At 38.0% G+C, this 20,827-nt stretch overlaps 1 protein-coding gene across 2 annotated transcripts in view; it reads left to right on the top strand.

Moving 5' to 3' along the window:
• Positions 1 to 8,754, top strand: part of gli3 (GLI family zinc finger 3) — a 295,055-nt gene extending 286,301 nt beyond the window's left edge. The window contains exons 14-15 of one of the 2 annotated variants that reach the window (XM_073940176.1): positions 4,145 to 4,544; positions 4,912 to 8,754. In XM_073940176.1, the coding sequence (XP_073796277.1) occupies positions 4,145 to 4,544; positions 4,912 to 7,091 (2,580 nt within the window). In that variant the 3' untranslated portion in view covers positions 7,092 to 8,754. 2 annotated transcript variants of the gene reach the window in all.
• The last annotated feature ends 12,073 nt before the right edge of the window (positions 8,755 to 20,827 follow it).

Here is a 20,827-nt window from a genome sequence, read left to right as displayed (position 1 = left end):
ATAAATTATTCAGTGCCACCTAAGGGATCGGAGATCACAGTTGTTCAGCTAAGGCTTGCGCCCTTGTCCTTTACACAGAAGTGCAAGTTACCTTTGCCAAGGGCACTGACACCCCATACTATGACAAACCCTGGCCTTTGGACTTGTGGCTGGTAACAGTCTGGATGATCCTTTTCTTCTTTTGTCCAGAGCACACGACATCCATTTCTACCAAAAAAATAAATAAATAAAAAATAAAAACCTCAAATACTGATTCATCTGACCACATTAGATGTTTCCACTGTGTGATGGTCCGTCTTAGATCTCTCTGAGCCCAGGTCACACTCCATTACTCCAGATTCCTTGAATCTTTTAATTATGTTATTCATTGTTGAAGGTGAAATATCCAAATGTCTTCAATTATTTAAAAAAAAAAAAAAAAAAAAAAAAACATTGTTTTTAAACATTTCAATAATTTTCTCACATATTTGTTGGCAAACTGGCAATCATAGACCCATCTTTGCTCTTCAAGGAGTAGACTTTTTTTGGATGCTGCTTTTGTACCAAATCCTAATTACAATCACCTGTTGACATGACCTGTTTCAAATCACATAATTATTTAACATAATTATTATCTGCAACACATTCCCAATTTGGAATGTGTTGCAGATATGAATGACAGAAAAGGTTAGTCAGGAAAGTTGACCAGACAAAACAGTAATATTTTGTGTTCATATTGTCTGCAATGAAATACAAGTAAACATAAATTTCTTTTTTACTTGCGTTTTCCATACTGTCCCAATATTTTCTGATTTATGGTTGTGTATATATATATATGTATGTATATATATATATATATATATATATATATATATATATATATATATATATATATATATATATATATATATATATATATATATATATATATATAGTCAAGCCCAAGAGAGTCAAGCCAGAGAGTCAAGCCCGTTGGTTGGTTTATTTATTGTTTGTTTGTTTGTTTGTTTATTTGTTGTCATAATACTGTTCATATAGTAAATTGAGTATCATATCAACTTGTATGAAAAAAAAAGTATTATATCAGATTGCAAGCTATGTTTAGTAATTGTATGTGTACTTGGCTTTGTACAGTTTTAAAAACAAAGCTTCTTTGTTTCACTGATTTTGTATAGAACATTTAACATCCATACGTTTTGTTGTCACAATAATATTTCAGATGGTCACATGAGTATTACACTTTATCAAAATGCATGATCAAGTACCTCTAGTAATTTTTCATTGGTATAATTGGTTCTGTGTAGGAACTTTTTATTATTATTGTTGTTTATTTATTTAATTTCTTTATGCTAAAAATAGTAAGATGTTGTTTGGAGATCCCCAAATGGTTCTTCCATGGCATCACTCAAAGAAATACAAAACAATACAATAAAAACTTTTCTGGAACCTTTATTTTTAAAAGTTTATTATTATTTTTATAGTTTAAAATCAGGAAGTTCTGACTAGTTCTAAATAGTAATTGCAGAGAAAAAAAAAAAAACATTTTCCTCACCCCTTTTATTCAGTGTACAAAAACATTTTAAAACCAAAGCAGTATAAAGTAGTTTTAAACTATGGAATCAGTTTAGTCTCAAAAGAAATTCTCGCAAAAGACACGATGTACACATGCGTAGCCAAATTCACGTGCATAAAATCAAATTCATGTGCGTAAAATATTTATTTATATTCACAAAAAATTTTCATGTGCTCAAAATAATTTGTGCTCAAAATGTGCTCAAAATACATTTTCATAAAATACGTTTCACAAATGCAAACACCATTTGCAAATGTGTAAGAGTGTACAAAAAGTTTTGAATGTTTAAAACTTGCGAGTTTATCCTGAATGAGAATGTGCAAATCCTCTTTCACGTACGACTCCCCCTGGATACTTGTGTATGTATTTTTGAGACTTTCCTGACAGGGGCAGGGTAACTCGTACCTTTCAGCCAATCAGATGAGAGCTGTAGTCAATGACACCAACTTTGCGCTTCATTTGCGCAGACTGTTTCTTTTCAGCATGGCGAACGGAGAAAGCAGCAGTCGCATTTTTTTAATTTATTTAATTATTTGACCATAGCCTCACTCTTTTTATCCATTATTTTGCCGCAGCTCCGCTCTTCTTATTTATTGTCTCGCAGCCTCATGAGCAGAATGTAGCCTGCAGAATGATGAATTATCATTCCCGCAATGCAAGCACTGCAGTATCATTGTGGTCTAGGTGTCAGCACGTTGCGTTATCAAGCCGCCGACCTGTGTTCGATCCTCACCAGTGATTAACTTTTTTTTTTTTTTTCATTTTTATTGTTAAGACATATAAAACTGTAAGGTTGTTGAACATTTGAAGTTCTAAAGCAGCTGTTTTCTTTAAAAAGGCTTGATAGTGTAATTAGAAACTGAATTGGAAATGATCTTATTTTAATATAGTCAGTCGTGAACTGAGCTGGGCCGGTCAAAGGCTTGAAACTCCAGGGCTGAAAAGGAGTCCCACTCCGGCCCTGATTATATCCAATGAATGTAAACAAGCTGCTGTTGTGCTTTAGTAATATAATATGTAGAATATACCCTATCATTCCGTAATAATTATAATTATAAGTGTTTTCTGTCACTACTTGTTTATCCTGCATTAATGCATTCACTGTATAGGTGCTCAATTAATTATTAAAAGATCGGGACCTCAATTCTAACATCGATGCAAAATGATGATGGTTTGCATGTTCATTAATCCTTATAAGCATGACATTCAAGTCTGAATTTGATTGAGAAAGATATTTTATAAATTCAAAGTTACAAACAATAAAATAACACAGAAGTACTAGGATAATAGTTTATAGATTAGATATAAACATTGATGTTTATGGTAAAGATTATAATAACTGTTAAATCACTGTCTTATGAGAGTTGCACATAATTAGATGCATAAAACATTTTGAGTTTACTTGATTCATTCGCACTTCATTTGCAAGTCAAAATCACTTCACGATAGAAGTGGATACCCATCATGGAAGGGGTGTCTGTCTTCCTTGGGACTTCAGTTTTATTGCTAATTGATTAACATGGATTTTATAGACTGATTTCACGCGGCCTCCATTAAAAAAGCAAAATTAGGCTGCGATGGGAACAAACCCAGAAGTATCGCCTGAGTCACACAGGAATGTTGTGTACCTGGCTGTATACCTTATCAGCGAAGAGAAAGCAATACAAATGTATCCTTTCATTGCCTTCAGAGTGACACAAAGGTACATTCTGAATGGATAGTGAAAATAAAAAGGGATATCAGACCTCATTTTTAGCTAGTCACCAGTTATCAAACGTTTTCTTTCCCAAACACATGTTTTAGATGCCATTTGTCAAACTCAAGTTAATGAACTGATTCTTTCACTATATTAGACTTGTCACGATACTGAATTTCGGCACTGAAATTTATAAAAACCATCAATTTCCCACTAACGTATAAGCACTGATGAGCAAAACACCGTTGATTTGCCATAGTCTTCACCGGTGCTCAACAGAAATGATTGTGATTGGTCGTGAAGAATTTCATTCGGCAGATTATTATTTTGCTTCCAAAATTAACCTTCAAACTGTATTTACTTCCTTTTTCTAATACTGATTTTGCCAGCAACATTTAGGCAACAATATACAATAAAAACGTTTTACATTTAAATATATTATTTCTAACTTGATATTAAAATTAGGTGCTTAGTTAATTTAGCAACATTAAACTACCTGTTTACCTATAAGTTTGGTAGGAAGAATTATTTTAATGTAAATGGATTAAAAATAAAGTGGAGTATGTATTTGAGGCGGTTAACTACAAAAGAATTATTGACTGCCTGGTTAAAAGTAACAGAATGTAACAGAGCACAGTTATGCCATTGTTTTAATTCCCAAAGCTTGCACTATCTATTATTTTACATAAACAATAGTTGTGTACTTTTGATTCACAAAAAACATTGCTACTTTTGGGCGTAGTGCAAGTAGAAATATTAGGATGCAGCATGGGACTCCAGGGGCAGACCTCTTCTCATTTAGAATGTAATAAACAATCTTTAAATAGATTTACCTGTTAAACTTTTCAGAAATGTAACAATTGTCAAAGTATATAAATTCTCTAATTCTTTCTTAGACGTCTCAGTCAAGCCCTGGCAGTCAGTCTTCATGCAGCAGTGACCAGTCCATCAACGGCCCCCATGTCAGCCAGGGAGTCCAGCTTACTGTGAACAGTATTGGGCTTGCGGGGGAGGTGGCAATGCTTGAGGACATGGAAAATGAAGAGGAGGATGAGGAGAACAGAGAAAGAGAGAAGGAGGATGCCCCCATTATGGACTCTACAGTATCCACAGCAACATCCTCTGCGGCAACAATAGTTTTGCAGACTCATCGAAGTGTTGGACGGCCCCTACGCTGGATGGAGCATGTTAAGATGGAGAGGTTAAGGCAGGTGAATGGAGCTGTGCCTAGGCTAGGATTCCTGCCTCCAACACCGCCCCCTAAAGGCCAGGCCATGCCTGCCCTCACAGGAAAGGGTAAGTCTTATTTTCTGAGCTCTGTCAACATATCAGACTTTACTAATTGAATTGCAGACCCACAAGCATTTTTATAATCTTTTAAACGTGTTATCCAAAAAAATAAAAAACTGTCATCATCTTCATCTCATTTCAAACCTGTATTTTTATTTTAAAGAAGTGACATTGAAGTAATTTTCACAATGTTACATCTGTTCTTTCAGTAATGCACAGTTTAAAGACATGATGACAGAAGTTTATTTTTAGAGTGTCTGTGGGGTTGTAAAAGGTAGTAAATGAAGTTAGCCAAAATTAAGGACATTAAAAAGTATTAAAAAGTAACAAACATCATCTGACGAGGTATTACATTTTACATCTGTATTATCAGGTCAATGCCTTGGGAGGAGTACTTCTGTGAGGGTGCCTCCATGCCCTGAGCCGTCCAACACAGAGCTGACAATTCTGAGTTTGCTGCATGAACGACGGGACAGTAGTGGCAGCAACACTAGCTCAGCTTACCTGAGCAGCAGCCGTCGCTCATCTGGCATCTCCCCCTGCTTTTCCAGTCGCTGTTCTAGCCAGGCTTCACTGTCAGAGTACAGCCCCCATCGACATATCCATAATCTCAGTGCAACTGATTCTTATGACCCTATTTCCACTGATGCCTCTCGACGCTCCAGTGAAGCCAGCCAGTATGATGGAGGAAGTTCAAGTGCAGTGGTGTTTGGTGGAAGTGGAGTTTTCAAGGGCAGTGGTATGGGATCAAGAGGGGATCTGAACCTCACTCCAGCTCAACACTATAGCCTAAAGGCCAAGTATGCAGCAGCAACAGGTGGACCGCCTCCCACACCCTTGCCCAGTATGGGGCATATAAACCTAAAGAGTCACTTTGCTTTAAAGGAAGACAGAAAGGACACTGGCCAGCTTACACTACCACCACTGGTCAGGTCACGTCGCTGTAGTGATGGTGCACACAACTCGCATGACAGTCAAGCCGTGTATCAACGAAAGGGAACATACTTTGGTGGTGGTCCAGGGAAAAATGATCGAAGAGCTAGTGATCCTACACATCACAAACAAAATCTTAGTTCTTATGGCTTGCCACAAGTACGACATTTCAGTAGTTTAAACAATATGACTTCATCACCCAATCCTGCTAGTTATGGTTACTTAAACAGAGAAGATCACAGTCTGAACCTACAGAATTCCACCTGTCACGTAGATAGCTTTCAGAGTGGTCTGCACTCCCCTTGTCCTCCTAGCATCATGGAGCAATCAGCACTTGAGAACATTTCCATAAACCAGGATGGTCTTTTGTTACGTGTCAATGAAAACATCCAGTCTGACTTCATGCAGTATCTCCATTCCCAAGATCAGGAATCAATAATTAACCAAGACAACCATAGGCCTATTTTCAATCCCGCAAATGACCAGAACTTCCTCAGTCCACAGCAGCACCAAGAGGGAGTAGAGCAAGAAGACACTAGTATTGATCTGATGCCTATCCAGTCGAATGAAGTGAGCTCTGGTAGTGCCGATGTTACCATTCCAAGGCAGCCGTTTCAGAGGTGTGGCAGATGGTCAGACCAGAGTGGCTCAGTAAGCAACGCCTTTGGTCGATTTGGAAACATGGTTGTACAACAGCAGCCTATAGATTTTATTGATCAGCACTCAGCTCTTCAACACATGGGAGGTATAAGCTATGGGTGCAGAAATTCAGAGCAGCATCTACAAGTAGCAAAACCAGCCCAAGAGAAGTCCAGGATGAAAACAGGCATTAAGACTGAGTCTTCCTCAACCTTCCAACTGGAATCCAAACACAGCAACTTTGGTCGACCAGACTTCTCTCATATCTTTTCGGCCCCCATTCATCAAAAATGTTCCCAGCATACAGTTGTATCCCAATCTTATCCCCAACAAAATCAAATTACAAATCAAGATAGCAGCAACCTCTTTTTGCAAAGACCAGGTAACTGCAGCTTACTCTTGGCTTACCGGCCTCAGCCAGCTGTCAACACTTCCTACTCCACTAGGCAGGATATTAACAGCCATAATGTACAATCATGCCATCCACAAAGCTTGAACAATAGACTAGGCACAAATTGTTCCCCTTCAAATCAGGTTTCCGTTGTGAAGCTTGATCAAGTTAATCACCTTCAAATCAACTCTTGCTCATCAATTCAGCAACAAACACCTGTGTTTATTGATAAGTGTTTTGACCTAGAAAAGTCCAAGCTCTCTCACGCCATAGTACAGTCATGTCTAATGGAATCATTGATGGCAGAGAAAGAAAGAACTTCCAAAGTTCTTCTGTCATCTGGGGTTGGTCAGGTGACTAGCACAGTAGAAAGAAGCCCAGCTGAAAAAGTTGGTTTAGGAATTTGTTCCATTGGTGATGATAGTTATGATCAGGGCAGTGTAGTGTCTTCCTCTCAACTCAGTAATTCTCATGATTCCTTTGCATTTCACAGTGTGAATCCAGGCACTAACAACATGGCTATTAGTGACATGAGCTCCCTCCTCACCACCCTCGCAGAAGAGAGTAAATTTCTGGCAATCATCCAATAGTTTGTGAACTCCCCCACCAAAAAAAAAAAAAAAATTACACTTAACACAAATTTAAAATACTTTTGCATGCAAAGTTGTGGTATGAGAAAAAAGCCTTATGAACACTGTTTAACAGGCAGTGTTGATAAAAGAGTTGCTATAAACTCTATTTTGATGGGGGGGGGGGTTACATCTTCTTAGAGGATGATCATGAAGGCACCTAGAGGATGAAAGAGGCACCAATCTTTTTGCCTCATAGTTTTCAGTGTTGATTTTGCTCTTATTAAGTTCTGTTGCACTGTTGATACAAGTGCATGGCATTTTTCTTAAATGCTAAATTGTGCATAGTATTCACTAAAATGAGTAGGTTAACTCATATTGTGTACCTTTATTTTAGAGTGCTTTGCAAACTACAAAGAAGATGTAAATATGCACAGACATGACTGTCAACAAGTTAAGAGAGGGTTGAATATTTTTACAGGAAAAAATGTCATGTTTACCAATGTTGTGGTGATTTAAGTTTTAACAAATCTTGTTTTGGCCAAATTTTCACACCATCGCTAGAAAGAGAAACATTTTGTAACGTGATCAACAAATCATCTAGAACTGATCTGTATCTTAACTATATTGCTACAACTTTGTAAATATTCTTTCTTTGTTTACCATAATAATTTACATTTTACACATTTTCTATATAACTGTTAATGACTGGGGTCAATGTTAAACAGTACTTTATGTGACAAATGTCAAGAAAAAAAACATCTGTGGTCATTTTAGTAAAGTTCAATATATGGCTTATTGCACAGAGGATTTGGAATTTGGGATCAAAAGGTGTTGTTTAGAGTACAAATTCATGTTTAAATTTATCTGAATATGTCAGTAATTTTATTTGTTATTTTGTAAAAGTCAGTAGTGTGCTGTTTTTGTCACAGCAGTGCAGTAAATATATAGTAAGATGTCATGTATACCTTGACTTTTTAGATCAACTTGTCTTCTGTCTACACATTTATGATTACATAAGCAAATTTCACATTTATATAAACAATGGCACATCAAGAGCAAAAAGAGTTTAAAGCAGTATTAAAACAATCTGCAATGTCTATGTACAGTTTTTTTAAAGATGTACTTCAGCAATTAAGTAATGTTTTTGTACAGTTATTTCTGCAGTCGTATTACAGTGTCTTTTATTTTAATCACAAAAGTGGTGTGACCCATTCCAATAGGACACGATCAGAAGGTTTACGCCTAAGGTATGTGCCTTATTTATGCCTGTCCATACAAAAGAATCACTGCCGTATTCCTTTTTTACACAAATTATAGAAAAACAAAAAGGGAGGATTCCTATGACTTCATGTTTTGGTTGGGCATTGAGAAATGTGACGTAAACATTGTTGTTTCTGTTGTTGTTTGATTTCTTCAAGCTTGTAAATACATATTAATTTGGTACACTGTAGTCGGAATAGTTTGCATCTGAAGTCAGAATTAGAAAAAAAAAATATCTTCCTAAATATCTAAAGCAGGAATATCTGTGTTTTGTCCTACATTTAAACAAAGAAATTAAAATAGAGTCATGGTGCCTAGCACTTTTAAACTGGGAACAACTCTTAATGCTTTTTATATAAGATTACAACAATTGTTTGTATGGTTTTAATAAAAAAATAAATAAAAACATTTAAATTACATGATTATCTTGTTGCCAATGTGTGTTGATGTTTTTTTTTTATCATGTTATGAGTACACCATTCATATTTGCTAAACAACTTTTGCTATGTTGTACATGACATTGAAGGGCACCTAGTTTAAATTCAGATTTTTTTATTATAATGGGTCAAAAAGTGTCATTTTGGGGGCATGTACACAGGTCGTTTTTTTAGGTGTGTGTTGCTTCACATAAAAAATTGTTTTGACTTCCCACCCAACTTAACAAGGTGGCGGAGCCAAGAGCTCCCCTGCTTTGTGTATGGCAATTGACAAGCAGACAGAATGAACCAACCTAAGTGAGAGGATCAGCATTCAGCCATACATGTACGAATCGCAGGAAATGCAAACGGCTGAAGTTTAAGGAAGATGCAATGAAAAGTAGAATTGTTTGTAAGCCCACCTAAATTTACAAACAATGTCGCCGATTAGAGCAATTATGTGGTTGATCCGCCAGCCGAGATCAATCGAGTGCTATTAGAGAGAGTGCTGAAAGACTCTGTGGATCAGCTGTTTTGAATGGTCGAATCTCGATACGTTGCATTCACTGCGTGTTCAGATCAAATGACCGCTATATGTAAAATCTCTGTTGCTCATTCGCAGGAAGACAATGAAGGCTCTTGAGCCCAATGAGCCTTACATCCAAAAATAGAGCAAGGGTGTTTCTTTGGTGACATCGCTCTGACTCACACAATGAAAATGGCGGATGTGAAACAACAAACTGGGGATTTGGTAATGCGCACCAATCAATCAATATTGGTGGGCGGGAGAAACGCACTCCTATGTCAAGTTGCGGTAGGTCTCAAAACTGCTTCTATTGGTCCATCCGTTTTTTTGTTGTTAAATTGAAAAAAGGACTGGGTGTGTTTATATCACCCAAATATAAAGGTCTATACACTATAGCTACACACAGTTCTGTCCAAACAGCTTGAAAAGTATATTTTTTACCATAGGTGCTTTTTAAAAGGCATAATCAGTAAACAATATTAAAAGGAAGGCCTACTTAGATCCAATCCATATTAACATAACATGTAATATTTAATCTAGTTTCTGCTTATTCTGTAATTGTAAGGATTCCTCAAAAAAGGAAATCGCCCAGCTTAAAACCATGTCCAGGAACATACTTAAAATTAGACTTGTATGGTGCTAGTTTAGCAACGATGTATGTTTACAAGCATCCATTTTTGCTTTGAAAAGAATATGTGTTAATGGAATTTTGTCCGGCAGAATGGTGGATCATAGCATCATTATGTTACATCATTACTACGTTAGCTGTGATGGGTAGGGTTAGGGGTGGAGTTAGGTGAGCACATTAAAAAGCATTGGATGCAGCTCAGATTCTCAGATTCCGAGTCTGCAGCCAGACCCCTCTCAAAATGTCACTAAAATGCAGTATTTGAAGCTCACAATTTAATAGAAAATAAGGTGAATAACAACAAAAAGGTCCACTTTTTGAGGAAAAAAGAACCACCACTTTCAATAGTCTGGCTACGGGCCTGATTTACATATACTTAATATAGGAAATACTGTGGAAATATCCTAGTTGTTGTAACGTACAGTCCGGAGGTAAAATTAAATTTTTTACTTCTAAAAAGGGGTTCAGTCTACAGGTCAGTGCCAGGGAGTCTGCTGTAAGAATCCCTGGGTGACACCTTTATTCTAACAGGACACTTAGCAGATTGCTTCAGCCCTCTCTGTTTGAGCTTCAAGGAAGCACGGAAAACCTTACCTTTGGCCTACACACAGACATTCCCCGATATTAAAAAGGGCATTTAGAACCCCAAATTCCTGCTCTGAATAACACATAACTTTTGTAATTTGTTTACTCCCTCATATAACCTATACACCTAGTATTTTTAACCTTTTTGAAGCATTAGATTGAGTAAGAATGGGTAAATTATGTTTATGTATTCTTGAAAGCGTCATGTTTAGTACCGTTACGTTTTTTCTGCCATTTTACAATATATGCTGCATAGTGCATGAAATTAACTTATATGGCTTACATTCTTATGCTTTGAATTAAAGTCCATCTGTATGTTTTGGTAGGACCCTCATCGGTCCAGAGACAAAGGAAATCTTGCGCTCAAACTTTAGCCATAAAACCCATGGGGGCCGACTTGACCCAAAGTTAAAAACCATCTACCCACCAAAACCTCAGCAGAAAGGTCCCAGCAGAAGGTCTCCACAGAAGTGAGGGGGCAGACCGTGTATCTGTACCCACGTGACTCACCTGAGATTTGATAACCATGATAACCATGACTACTGGAAAAAAGTTTGAGGTTACGAGTCTTTAATCACTTAAACACTATTTCCAGTCATGCAAATATCAGGACATCATTCAAATAACCTAATCGACTGATGAAAATCTGATCCCTGCGTATAGTCAGCTTCATTCACATTAAGGCAGTTATGGCCTAATAAACAGAGAGTTGGATTTGTGATCCAAATGTTGCAGGTTTAAATTCCAGCCAAACATTAGGGATTGTAGGTGGGAGTGGTGAATAACAGCACTCTTTTTCCTTTGAGTCCTTTGAGCAAATCTTTGAAGTCACAACTGCTCATGTGTATTCACAGTAGCCTCGTTTCCACTGCCGTACCTAAAGCCAGCATGCCAGTGCAAGCCAGGGAAAGTCACGTTTCCACAGTCACTTTCGGGGCTTCATCTGGGCTTCCTTGGACCAACGGCCAACCTTTGTCGGCCTGCCAAATACTTTGGGCCAAAGCAAGCCAGCTGGGGCTGTGGGACAAGGTGAAAGCAAGATGGTATGCTGCCATTTTCACTAGTAGCACAAGTACAATTTAAAAAATTAAAATCATAGCTACTGGTCAGGTGTAGATTTTCATGTGCATCAAATTGATTTAAGTGTTGCATAAATATTCCTTAAAGTTATTTTAATATAAGTTTTATTTCATTTCACTTGATGATTTAGTTTCAATAATGCACAAAATTTTTACACACTTCAGTTAGACTCAAGTGGTGTGCCTTATAGCCAATTACATTAAAGACACAACAGCCAGTAACATTCAGTTGTCGAGAATTTTTGTCATGTTTAAAGAGTGTGTTTGAGCAACATGCATGAAATGGGGGGGGGGAAAGGCGTGATGCTGTGGCTAATGAATTTATTTGTTTTTATTTATTTATTTATTTATTTTTTGAAGATCATACAGAACATAAATATAATAGAATGACATAAATCTTGACACTATTGGCTCAGCACATTAGTGCCACATTTTAGATAAAATATTCTAACTTTTAGCCTAAAAAAAATAATAAAATAAAAAATAACAAAAATCTGATACAATAATAAATAAATGAGTCAATATAAAACAAAGAAAAGCTATATAAATTTAAGCCTATATAATACAAATAAATTACATTTTTAAGCCATTTTGAGCTTTCATTTTTCTAGGATAAAAACATTTTTATTTATTTTCTAAAAATAGCTTTTAAATATTACAAATAACACATTTGTCTAATTTGATGTTAATATTAATCAAATTGTGCAAAACAGAGAGTTCTTTGGTAATTCCATTAAGAAAGCCTATATCTTGTAGCCTATATGTGTGAAACCATCAGCACTTCTTTTCTATCATCCAGTCCTGCACTGATTTCAAAATGGATTCAGAAAAACTGCATGTAAAAAATGTTTCATGTCCTCAAACAAATGTTTGCTTATTGACATGGTAAAATTAAATGTAGAAAATTTAAGGGTAGCCTATAATTTAATATTTTAAATAGTTTTTTTTCCCCTTTGAGGAGAAATGGACATTGTAGATATGACATTCTAAAATACTGTACAGTACTTTTATCATTTGTATGATAAAAAAAAAATATATATATATATATATATATATATATATATATATATATATATATATATATATATATATATATATATATATATATGTATATATGTATATATACAAATTCTGATGTGTTTGTTGTGAATATAAGCTGCTGTGATGCGAGCACAACTTTTTTTTTTACATTTTTTTTTTAAGACAAACCTGCTCTTATGTCCAGAAATCCTTAACAGTTTCCCTTAACCAATAACCGATTAAGGGATTAGATGCAACACTCTTAAATTATTCTCTTAGGTAAAAATCTTGTGGGTTTTGTTTTATGGGTGATGCGCTTTGTCATTGCCCCTCTGTTGGTGGCGAGACCACTAGATGCAGGATGGCAATAAAGGTTGGTGAGTAAACTAATATTTTTTCATATTCATATCATATTTGTTTTCCTTTGACTTAGTTTCTTATTTATCAGGGATCACAACAGTGGATTGAACCACCAACTATTCCGCCATATGTTTTATTCTCCTAACTGCAACCCAACACCAGCAAACCGAATATAATTAATGAAAATACATATGTGTATAGACATATAATTTAGTGCAGTACAGTAATGTGTAATTAGTTTGCTTCACTGATCATTTTGTGATGATGCTTTTTATCTGTGTGATTCTGATTTGACTTTCTTCTTCCAACTTAACTGGCAGGGTTGTGTGACATTTGATTAGGTGGAGTTTTCATGTTTCGCTGCAAGCTATTGGCCCGAAAATTCGGCCTCCCTGCTCAAGCTCCCAGGCTATTGGCCCAGCATGGCACGGTGAAAGCCCTGGCTTGCTCTGGCTCAACAGTGGGAGAAGCAGATAGGTGTTCAGCGCTGTGTGTGCTATTGAATTGGTTAAATGCAGAGAACAAATTCTGAGTATGGGTCACCATACTAGTACCTAGAATAGCAAAGTCGAGTAAAGGAGGTCGAGCCTTCTCTTTTATGGCTCCTAAACTCTGGAATAGCCTTCCTGATAATGTCCGAGGCTCAGACACACTCTCTCAGTTCAAAACTAGATTAAAGACCTAACTGTTTAGTAAAGCATACACTTAATGTATCACTTAGCGGGTTTCCACACGTTTCTACATCTTGTTTATATACACCATGAACAGCTGCTACGCTAATTATTGTCTTTATTCTCCATTTCCACCTGGGGATACTCATCCCGAGGTCCTCAGATTATGCGGAGTCACTGATTGGATCCAAGACCGGCGACGATCAAAAGGGTCCCAAAAACGAGAAAGGCTACCAAAAGGTGGAGCGGCACATCGCAGCCGAACGCTGATTGGTTACAGAGATACGTCACAAGCTCTTGGAGCTAGACAGAATGTAAACAAAGAATCCGCAATGTTCTAATACACAGCCGAGAGATTACATGGGTAAACTTTATGCATAAAATAACCAGCCATGGATGACCCGGGCTCGAACAAACCGTGTCGTCGTCTGGGTAAACAGACACAATGCAAAGAAGAACAAAATTTGCCGCGTTCTGTTGTTGCTTTACGAGCCCATCTAATAGCAAGCGATATTCGCTTTCTTCCAGGAGCGCGCGATCGCGTCTATATTTGATATAACAAACTTCTTGAGCTGATGATAATATCGTGTAACGTTACGTGATTGTTGAAGTGTCTCCGTCATCTGATCCATTCAGAAAGAAAAGGACAAGCGCGAGAGTGTAACATGAAATTAGCTCATTTTATGAATATTAATAATCAACAATAACGGTTTATTCTTAATTATTAATATTCCGGCTTAAGCTTTAGTCAGTTTGGTCAAACAAACATATGATTGTAGCTATATGATCATGCTTGCGCGACCGAGCGGATTCCCAGATTATGAATATTAATTATCAACAATAACGAATTATTATTAACCATTAATATTCCGGATCAATTTATTGTTAATTTGACCAAACGAACACAAGCAGAGCCGCCGCTCTTCCGAGCGGACACGGTAATCTATTCATTTAGAAAAAGGGAATTTAATTGCTACTTCTTGTGAAGTAGATTAATCATTCAAAAGTTTTAAACAACTTATAATAGCTAGGCAGGGGAATCTGTATTTCAGTGACATTTTCTCGTGAGGCAAACAATACAATTCATTTGATTATAATGGAATTTATTGACTAGTCAGACGTAACGAACAAGCAAACACACAAACATACACTAAACACAAAACAAAGGTAAACCCCGTGGAGATATCGGGTCTATAGAACGTGTAACAGCAAAGAGAAATAGTAAAGCTAGGAAATATAGATTTCAGATAAAAGAGTGACAAAACTTTCAGTTCCACACACACCATTACGGACCACCAAGGTTATAAAAAAACACCTTTTTGATAAAAGGGGCACAGCTTAATCGCATAACTAAAATCACCTGGTCTTTCATGTCTGGAGGTCTCTTTTATGCATCTCTCTTCCGTCGTGATGAAACTCATTTTGATGTCCTTCTTGATGCGTGGAGTTTGTAATGCAATTCGGACGAACACGATCTCAAACTTTAAACTGAGTTTACTTTTGCCGGAAAATAAGGAAAATGTGGCGGGAAAGTCCATGCGGCTGTGAAGAGCCGTGTGGCCCTTAAAGGGACCACCGTCAATGATGTTCCTTTTTAGGACGTTCTCTTTCTGCCCAGATGTTTGGGCAGAAGGTCTGCTTATACCTGCGGGTCACATGACAACCCGTACAGCATTCTGACCAATGATTTCAGGGGAAAGTTTGCGCGCGAACCTTCCTTTGTCTCGGGGCTGCTCGTATGCAAATTTGAGTGTCCGCCTAAAGCATGCGGACAGGCATTTAAGACAGGGCTTTAAAGAATAAAGCAATGCGAGTTATGGTCTTGCTCTATGCATCATGTGTTGTAAAATGTCAGCAGAAACCCATCGGTACCAAACATGGGGGGGTTTAAAGTATATCAACATAATTTTTCATATCCTTACAATATTTATGCTTTACAAAGGCCTAAAGGGAACATGCATACAGGTTATAAGAGAGGTTACACAGGTAGGAAAAGCCAGAAATGAGATACAAAGTTTACAAAACATAACACATTGGTTTTGTGCTGGTTCAGGATTTGATGAGTTAATTTTCTTTCTGTCGGAACAGCCTTGTGTGTGTGTGTGTGTGTGTGTGTGTGTGTGTGTGTGTGTGTGTGTGTGTGTGTATGTGTGTGTGTGTGTGTGTGTGTGTGTGTGTGTGTGTGTGTGTGTATTTGGGCAGGAATGTCTTTGAAGCGACAGACTCAGTAATCCAGGGACACTGAAGAGATAAGTCTAGGGGGGTACCCAGACTTTGTGGAGCCAGGAGTCGTAAAACCGTTCTGTCGACTAAAGCCAGACCGTGATAAAATCAATAAGAAATTTTATCTGTGGACTGTACGCTACAAGAGTAAAGCGCAGAAAAAAAGGTGAAACCCGGCAAAACACAGGAGCAAAAGTGTTTAACAACCAGAATCATGAACAAACTGCCATGTTTATCTTTGCCTTTTGGACTATTATGGGAATGACAAAATTATTCTCTAACAGAGTTTGCATGTGCTGGTGAAGATTACAGACACAGATGAGAGGTTTGCGCGGACTGTGGGCTATATTGTGTGTGTTTTTGAACTCAAATAAGTACTAAATGTATGATGTGTGTAGTTTTTCTGTAATTAATAATATATCGGAGACTGTAAGGGGCTGTATGTATTCATTTATGTTGCATTTATGTATTTATTTCATATAATTACAGTTACAGTAGCCTATTTCGCACTGTCATTGATCTGCAGTTATAATCAACTCCTGTTCATAGAAAAGTTAGTAATAAACATTTATAAACAAGTATTTATGTGTATAAAGCATCTGTTTTGTGAGAAGTGCTTCTCATGCATTGATGATATGTAAACAACCTGTACAGCCTTACTGTCGACATTTATTCGAGCGACCATGACGTCGACTTTGTCGTACACCACGCCCACCAAAAAGGGTACCCTTTGTGGTGGAAACGCAAGCCTGATAAAGGTGACCCGTACCGACCCGAACCTTACCGTACTGTACCAGTCAGTGGAAACGAGCCATAATGCTCCATAAACTTCATCATATTGACTTACATGAAATTAGTCATTAGAGATAAAATGGTGTTTAAGTGCCCCCTGTGGTTAGTATATTGCAGACATTCGAGTATTTTGTCACTTTGCAGTTCCTGCATTTTTTACAAAAATGGTTGGAACTATTAGAGGTAAGTGCATCTCTTCACTCTCTCTTGTAAACAGATTAATAAAAGGTAATATAAGTGATTTTATATCACTTCAGTCATTGAAATACAGTATGTTGAGTGAATAAAACACTATTACATGTTTTCAAATTCTTAATGTTGATTTTGATGACGATTGGGGTCATTTGTGTTGTCACCTAAAATGATAAGTTGCTAATGCATTTTAGTCTTGTATGTGAGATCCCAATGAGTAAGCATTTTGTATTTTTCCCTTCTAGAGAGCTGAATGTAAATCTGCAATATTTCCTGAACTATTTAGTGTTTGTGTTTTCTCTCAGATGGAGAGAATAAGCCAGAAGTTAACTACAATAGTGGATGCATTCTTTCATTGAGTTTAAGATTATGGATGGGAGTTTGGCTAATGGAACACCCGTTACACTGGTGCTGTGAGTCTTTTGGGTTCCTTAATCAAGTCAACAAAGATCAGGCCTGATTGCTGCAAAGTGGATCAAGCCTTCAATTTTTCAGATGTAAACAATATTTACTCATCCACACTGTGATTGGGCATGATGGCTGAAAAACACAACCATTATATAACCTGTGTATTTTTTCATACAATTGCAGTTTTTTTGCAGATTTAATTAAATATTTATACATTTATTAATAAAACTGTACATCTGCCAAAATATTTTATTCATTTATGCTGTTGCCAAAGAATCAAAATGGCTGGGACTTCCTAAAAATAGATGATTTTGATAAGATACATTTTTGTACCTACAGTGTACACAATTTTGTTCCTTGGGGTACAAATGGCCCGTTTCCACTTAGTGGTATGGTACGATGCGGTTCGGTTCGGTGCACTTTTATGGTAGTTTCCCCTGTCAACAGGTACCTAAAAGCGAACTGTACCATACCACTTTTTTGGGTACCCTTTGCATGGTAAAAGGGTACCAAAAGGTGGAGCTAGACGTGCAGCGGAACACTATTGTTTTACAGAGATATGTCACTGGCTCATGCAACAAGCCAGAATGAAAACAAAGGAACCACCATGTTTTAAATACACAGCTGAGACATTAAACCATAATACTATATATACATATAATAATAATCCATGGTCGACCCAAGCTCAAACAAACATTGTCTTGATGAACCCTACCCTGTGCTCCATAGTTTTTACCAGCCTGTCTAAAGCATGCACAGTTTCACTTTCTTGCTTGCACTAGCCTCGCGTCTATATTTAAAAAAACTAACTACTTGAGCGTGTGATTATTGAAGTGCTTCTGTCATCCGATACTGGATAAACAGAAATTTTAACCTTAAAGGGTCACGAAACACCAAAACACATTTTTTTGGGGCTGTTGACAGTCGTCTATGTGTCCCACACTGCTAAAAACACTTTTAGGACACCTATATTTCACTAAAAAGTGTAAATTGGTTGTTTTTGCGTTATTTCAAGCAAATTCGTACTTCCGGTTTGAAACAAATTTTTGAAGCTGCGTCACGGTCATGACATAATAGCGTTGTATTCCAGCGTGCAGACTGGACGTCTGTGCCAGAGTGTGTCTTATCACGTCTTACAGTGTGATGCATTAATGCATGAGTAAGGCTTCAACTTCATTAATATTTATTACTGTCACAGTGTTTAGATGGCAGACACACCACGTTGTGTTGGCAAAACAAGCGTGAAGTGTTGCTTTTATTGTTTGCTGCAGTTAAGTTTCGTTTTCATTTTCCCTCTGTGAGATCTCAGCTGGAGTCACGTGTGGATAAACAGTATACTCGAGGCTCGACAACAATAACTTACGTGTCTAAGGAGGATTATTGTTTACCTGAGAGCTGTTCTCATCTGCAAACGCTGAGATCCGGATTCTCTTGTAGTTTTCTCTTTATAAAGATGCGGCTCTAAGTGCTGGTGATTGTCCTGTCTCTACACATTTGGTAAGTGAGCAACCAGTGCTCTTTGTTTATTCAGTTTGTTCGTATCGAACTAAGTTAACTATTGCACCGAGTGTAAACATGTTAGCACCACAACCAAACTTTAACCTCGTGTAGGGTTCTCGCCGCATTTTGTGACCGGAATAACACTCGTGGCTTTTAGACGCTACCTGCCGTGTGCATCTCCAAGTTTCCAGGAAATACGGAGGTTTTTTTTCTCTCATTTGCCATGCGGTATCAAACATTGCATGAAAAATACACGCTTAGAGCAGTTCCTCGAATCAAATATCTTGCTTGTCGCGAGGGGCATGAATAAATTCCCTGAAAGAAAGAGCCAAACTGCAGTTAAAGTCCACCATTTAATAATTTGGCAAATAATTCGACTACAGATGTCCATGTAGGTTAAACACCATCACTTTCTCCTGTCTGTGTGTGTGTGTGTGTGTGTGTGTGTGTGTGTGTGTGTGTGTGTGTGTGTGTGTGTGTGTGTGTGTGTGTGTGTGTGTGTGTGTGTGTGTGTGTGTGTGTGTATATATATGTATATTTTGACTCTGAAACTCGCGCGTGCCCAAATAGACACTCCCACACCCTCCCACTTTAGTTCCTCCGACACTGTCAAACAAAGCTGGACATGCCCACTTTTCTGACTTTTTCCAAAGTAGAGGTGTGAAAACACCCTGCTGAAATGAGGGGGTTTCATGGCCCTTTAAGGGTACCACCACAGTGATGGCCACATAAAAAAGTCCCTTTTTTCTGACAATGTACCGTCTTCACCTACCTTCAGAATACAAAATTTACCCGACATTCCGCATGTCTTTATTACAATTCTTCTACTCACCTGTCTCCACAGAATCTGGTTTTGCAAAGGAACTAAAATTTGGAGGGCTTCCCATAACAGTTCAGGAGGCAGACATACTCAGTCAGTTTAAATCTAGATTAAAGACAAGTGTGTCACGGTTGTGGATCTATCTGCTCTTCTATGATGCGTCTGCGTAAGTGTGATTGTTTATCTGTATCCGCTGTGCGTGTATGACTATGTATGTGTGCGCTTGTCTCTGTGTTTGTATGGGAGTCACGTGTCTGTCAGTTGTTGTTGTTTACCTGTCATCAGCTGGGCGGTCACATGATCGCTGTCAACAGCATGCCGTTGCTTTGCTCCGCTCAGCTGATAATCAGCGCACCACAGGTGTAGTGCATTACTGTGCCTATAAATGTTCAGCGTTCCTGTCTCACTTTGTCAGTTCGTTGTCTTCACGGTTCTCAATGTCTTGTCAGGCTCTCCTCGTGTGGTGGTGAGTGAGCTGGATAGTTTTTGCTGTTGAACTTTTGATCCTCAATGTTGACGACTTCGTTGAACTATTGATCCTCTCTGTTGACGACTTTGTTGAACTCCTAATCCTCTTTGTTGACAGCTGCTCGTAAACAGTTCCAGCAATATTCCATGTGCATTGATGAATTCTTTCCCGCAGTTCTGCCCGCTTGGATTACCAATTTAAGCTGATGACAGTCACCAGCCAGGCCATTGAGGCTCTTGTCAACCAGGTTTCCGAGCTGAACACACAAGTGCTGCGACTCAGCTTGGGATTCAGCGCCAAGCCCACTTTGCCAGTTCCACCCACAAACCCACCAGTAATCCCTGTGTTTAATGAGAAACTCCACTCCACCGAACCACGACTACCGCCCCCGCAGAGTTATGCGGGTGAACCACACATGTGTCGAGCGTTTTTAGCCAAATGCTCTTTATACATCTCGCTTCAACCCTCTTCCTTTCCCAGCGAGGAGAGCAAAGTGGCTTTTATAATCAACCTGCTGTCAGGTAAAGCGGCACTATGGGGGACCACTGTGTGGGAAAAGAAGCTTCCTTGTTGCAACACCTTCAAAGCCTTTTCAGATGAGCTCAGGACTATGTTTGATCGAGCGGCTTCAGGGAGAGAGGCATCCAGAAGGCTCGCGGAGCTTCGTCAGGAGGATCTGAGCATGGCGGAGTTCTCCATCAATTTCCATACGTTGGCGGCAGAGTGTAAGTGGAACATAGAGGCACAGTGGGATATGTTTTTCACGGACTTGCAGACCACATCAAGTATCAGATCATGGAGTTCC

The sequence above is a fragment of the Danio rerio genome, chromosome 24 (assembly GCF_049306965.1).
Source record: "Danio rerio strain Tuebingen ecotype United States chromosome 24, GRCz12tu, whole genome shotgun sequence".
Classification (NCBI taxonomy): Eukaryota; Metazoa; Chordata; class Actinopteri; order Cypriniformes; family Danionidae; genus Danio; species Danio rerio.
This window is presented reverse-complemented; position numbering and strand designations above follow the sequence as displayed.